The sequence below is a fragment of the Salvelinus namaycush genome, unplaced genomic scaffold, assembly GCF_016432855.1.
Source record: "Salvelinus namaycush isolate Seneca unplaced genomic scaffold, SaNama_1.0 Scaffold161, whole genome shotgun sequence".
Taxonomy (NCBI): Eukaryota; Metazoa; Chordata; class Actinopteri; order Salmoniformes; family Salmonidae; genus Salvelinus; species Salvelinus namaycush.
This window is the reverse complement of record NW_024058353.1, coordinates 344,788-349,979: the sequence shown is the minus strand read 5'-3', so window position 1 is coordinate 349,979 and position 5,192 is coordinate 344,788. Positions and strand designations below refer to the sequence as shown.

Here is a 5,192-nt window from a genome sequence, read left to right as displayed (position 1 = left end):
CCTAATGAGGTCAGCTGTCAAATCGTCTGTGTCCCTCACAGCGTAAGTCCTTCTCAATACACTGCACACATTCATTCATTGATAGGTTGTGTTTGTGTCTGGTCATTTGATTCTTTGATTGGCTGAATGACTGACTGACTGACTGAGACCAGTAACATTATAATTGTGTTCAGAAATGTAAGACCCGTCCTAAATAAAATAACCCCCAACGTTACAGTATAATGAGAGAAGTTATTTTATTGTATATATATGATTATTTTTGGGATGACAACGTATGATGAAGGTTCACAACGTTTCTGTCCCCTCTGTTCTCCGTAGCTTTGTCAAGTACGTGACAAACCCACCACAATCACGACCCGTTCCTGACGACCCCTGTCCCCAGCAACCCCTGGATAACGGACAGTGACGAGTTCTGGCAACTCAACTCAAGAAGGTACGTTCTGGCAACTGAACACAGGTGCACAGTTTTGCTCCGGCCCAGTAGAAATACACTTGATTCTACTGATCAAAGTCTTGATTGAAGATCATGATGACTTCATTAGAATTTCTCTCTCCTCCCTCTCTCCTCCCTCCCTCTCCTCCCCCTCTCTCCTCCCAATCTCTCTCCTCCCAATCTCTCTCCTCCCAATCTCTCTCCTCCCCCTCTCTCCTCCTCTCCCTCTCTCTCTCTTCATCAGTGTGGACATCCCCACTAAGTTGAGTGTGGAGCGTTGGGTGTTGAGCTTCTGGGAGCTGATCAGTGACCCACGAGGCAGAGTCGACTTCAAGCTCTTCCTCAAGAAGGAGCACAGTGGTCAGTACACCACACACACACACACACACACACACACATATACTTTTTCCTTACACAAGCCCTAATGAGGTCAGAGGTCAAATCGCTCCGAGTGGCACTGCATCTCAGTGCTAAAGGCGGCACTACAGACCCTGGTTCGATCCTGGGCTGTTTCACAACCGACCGTGATCGGGAATCGGGCGGCACACAATTGGCCCAGCATGTCCGGGTTAGGGTTTGGCCGGGGCAGGCCGTCATTGTAAAATAAGAATTTATTCTTAACTGACTTGCCAAGTTAAATAAAGGTACAATAAAATATAAAAAAACACATTCTTTCCTCAATTTGTTTTTTTCTCGATTCCTTGTGTCCTTTTTCCTTGCCTCCTCAAAGCATACTGGGTGGAAAGATGAATAGTTCCTCCAACAGAGGACGCAAGGGAGGAAAGATGAATAGTTCCTCCAACAGACGACGCAAGGGAGGAAAGAGTCATCCCAAAGTGCACTACATAGGGTGCCATATGTAGGGAATAGGGAGCCATTTCATTTAGGATGCACCCTACGGTTTACCTTGCATGCTGTAGTATGCAGCTCAGCTAACCTAGCATTTCTACTAACCACACGTGTGTGTGTGTGTGTGTGTGTGTGTGTGTGTGTGTGTGTGTGTGTGTGTGTGTGTGCGTGCAGCGGAGAACATGGCGTTCTACGAGGCAGCTGAGGAGATGAGGTGGGGAGCAGCATCTGCCATACCAGAGAAATCCCAGTTCATCTTCAAGTGAGTTACACTGGAGAGTGTGTGACAGAGAGAGTTGCTTCTTGGTTTTTAACCTTGGTGTGTGTGTGTGTGTGTGTGTGTGTAGCACCTTTCTGAAACCTGGAGCTCCTCGATGGATCAACATTGATGGTCGTACCATGGGGCTGACGGTGAAGGGCCTGGTTGTTCCTCACCGCTACGTCCTCGACGCTGCTCAGACACACATCTTCCTGCTCATGAAGAAGGTGTGTGTGTGTGTGTAGTATTAGTCCCTCCAAACAGAGGGGACAGGCTTATTCATCACACCAGCATCGTTCACTGAACGACCTCTATAACACAACGCACAGTAAACAAAGGTGAGCAGGATCATATAAAGTTAGTTGTCATGACGCACGGCCGGAACGCCAGATTGTCCGTTTCATAACGTCAGAATGAGGAATTGGCTCAACTCAGAAGGTTCTAGTAACTGAGAAGTATTTGGGTGCCGGGTTCCAAAGGAAAACCCTGCACTCAATGAAATATTATTTTACTTTTTTGTGTCTCTTTTTTTTAGCAGCAGAGGTGCTGCAAATAAAATACATTAAAACTTCAAGGTTTTATAATGTCCCTTCCTCTGTCTGTCCCAGGATACCTTCTACTGTTACCTCAAGTCTCCGGTCCACAAAGACATGTTTTATAATGTCCCTTCCTCTGTCTGTCCCAGGATACCTTCTACTGTTACCTCAAGTCTCCGGTCCACAAAGACATGTTTTATAATGTCCCCTCCTCTGTCTCTGTCCCAGGATACCTTCTACTGTTACCTCAAGTCTCCGGTCCACAAAGACATGTTTTATAATGTCCCCTCTGTCTGTCCCAGGATACCTTCTACTGTTACCTCAAGTCTCCGGTCCACAAAGACATGTTTTATAATGTCCCTTCCTCTGTCTCTGTCCCAGGATACCTTCTACTGTTACCTCAAGTCTCCGGTCCACAAAGACATGTTTTATAATGTCCCCTCCTCTGTCTGTCCCAGGATACCTTCTACTGTTACCTCAAGTCTCCGGTCCACAAAGACATGTTTTATAATGTCCCCTCCTCTGTCTGTCCCAGGATACCTTCTACTGTTACCTCAAGTCTCCGGTCCACAAAGACATGTTTTATAATGTCCCCTCTGTCTGTCCCAGGATACCTTCTACTGTTACCTCAAGTCTCCGGTCCACAAAGACATGTTTTATAATGTCCCCTCTGTCTCTGTCCCAGGATACCTTCTACCGTTATCTCAAGTCTCCGGTCCACAAAGACATGTTTTATAATGTCCCCTCCTCTGTCTCTGTCCCAGGATACCTTCTACCGTTATCTCAAGTCTCCGGTCCACAAAGACATGCAGAAGAGGGCTCTGGTCCCGTCGCCTCACGTCTTCACGTAAGACGCTGCAGGATATTCTGCACCTACACAATATCATTGTTTATTGGACTGAAACATTCACCTGTCTCGACCAAGTCCCCTCCAGACAGTTTATAGAGATAGTATCATGTGTTGCATCGCTCTCCTTTTACCAGAGACATTCCGCTGGACTTGGAGGATCATGGAAATTCAACAACAGCAGTGGTCTTGATGTGCAATATGAGTGATCATCTACACTCACCTCTTTTCTCCTCCCCCTCTCCTCTCTCTCACCACCCCTTCCCCTTCTCTGTCTCTCTCTCCCCCCTCTGTCTCTCACCGCCCCTTCTCTCTCTCTTCCCTCTCCCTCTCCCTCCTCTCCAGTGATGCCCAGTTGGAGGCCAATGTGAAGAATCGTAACCCAGGCGTCAGCCCCATCCTGCTGTGGCAGCAGGAGGAGGAGGAGAAGGCAGCAGCAGCTGTTGCTGCCAGGCCCATTGACGTCAAAGCCATGGTGGCCACCAACAAGCTGGACAGGAAGTAGAGAGAGCCCAGGGCATCATGGGAAATAGAGTTTAATATACATACTGTTGTTCATCTAATATATATTTGGTTTCCATGGAGATGGTGTTACATAGGACTACTTAAAGTCCTAAATAATGGACTTACTAGTTATTGTTTTAATGGAGATATTGGTAATGTATAGAATAACTGATGTCCTCGACCACTGATGTCAAGCCAGTACGGATTGGTTGATTGAGGGAAATAAACGATTGGCTGTTGAGTAGCTGTGTTGCGTTAAGGCCAGTTACTGTACCAGTTAAGGCCAGTTACTGTACCAGTTAAGGCCAGTTACTGTACCAGTTAAGGCCAGTTACTGTACTGAGAATGAATCTGCTGACCAGATGATAAAAGCTACTTTAGTTCAGATGGACAGATCACAGGGACTGTCTGTAGGGGCCCTCTGATACACAACATACTATATCAACTGCTGCAGAGGAGAAATATATACATCTGGAAGAGCCACGTGACTGTTAGAAGGAAACGGAAAGCCAGAGGTAGATACCAGTTGATACCAGTCTGCAACTAGATAGATACATTATCATTACCAGTCTGCAACTAGATAGATAACAGTTATCGTTACCAGTCTTCTGCCAGAGATAGATAACAGTTATCGTTACCGGTCTTCAGCCAGAGATAGATAACAGTTATCGTTACCAGTCTTCAGCCAGAGATAGATAACAGTTATCGTTACCAGTCTTCAGCCAGAGATAGATACCAGTTGTTACCAGTCTGCAACTAGATAGATACATTATCGTTACCAGTCTTCAGCCAGAGATAGTTACCAGTCTGCAACTAGATAGATACGTTATCGTTACCAGTCTTCAGCCAGAGATGGATAACAGTTATCGTTACCAGTCTTCAGCCAGAGATAGATACCAGTCTGCAACTAGATAGATACATTATCGTTACCAGTCTTCAGCCAGAGATAGATACCAGTCTGCAACTAGATAGATACGTTATCGTTACCAGTCTTCAGCCAGAGATAACAGTTATCATTACCAGTCTTCAGCCAGAGATAGATAACAGTTATCGTTACCAGTCTTCAGCCAGAGATAGATAACAGTTATCGTTACCAGTCTTCAGCCAGAGATAGATAACAGTTATCGTTACCAGTCTTCAGCCAGAGATAGATAAGTTATCGTTACCACAGTCTGCAAAATGTATATTATATTTGTGTGTGTTTGTAAGTCTCACATGTCCCATACCTCTGTAGGTGGTGTATTGTTCATATGTCTTTTGCATCATTTGTCTCTCTAGCTATTTCTACAACACTATGTCAAAGCTGAACCTGTCTACACACTCCTGTCTGTCTGTCAGTGTATAGAACATGTTGTCTGTCTGCAGGCTGACGTTTTGTTCCCCTCTACCTCTGTTCTGATAATCCGGTCTCCGACCCAATTATTATAAAATATGTAATAAAACCATAAACCCTTTAATGGACCTGCTGCTTCAGAACATTAATAATGTGTCTGTCTGTATGTGTGTACTGGCTGTGTGTGTGTACTGTCTGTATATGTACTGTCTGTGTGTGTGTACTGTCTGTATGTGTGTGTGTACTGTGTGTACTGTATGTGTACTGTGTGTACGGTCTGTCTGTGTACTGTGTGTGTGTGTGTACTGTCTGTATGTGTGACTATCCTCACCTGTCTCCAATCTTAGCAGCAGGACCCAGACAGTGGTCAGGTATATACTAAAACATTATCCATTATCTATATTAATTAAATCACACATCAACACAATCAA

The 5,192-nt window shown here is 45.2% G+C and overlaps 1 protein-coding gene across 1 annotated transcript; it reads left to right on the top strand.

Annotated features, from left to right (window-relative positions):
* Window positions 1–335: 335 nt before the first annotated feature.
* On the top strand, window positions 336–4,867 carry LOC120037187 (regulator of G-protein signaling 9-like; the record flags this gene model as incomplete). The annotated part of the gene is made up of 6 exons (XM_038983361.1): window positions 336–433; window positions 678–793; window positions 1,457–1,544; window positions 1,630–1,768; window positions 2,842–2,924; window positions 3,270–4,867. Coding segments are annotated over 6 exons (684 nt in total), but the record flags the coding sequence as incomplete, so codon positions are not given.
* Between the last annotated feature and the right edge of the window lie 325 nt (window positions 4,868–5,192).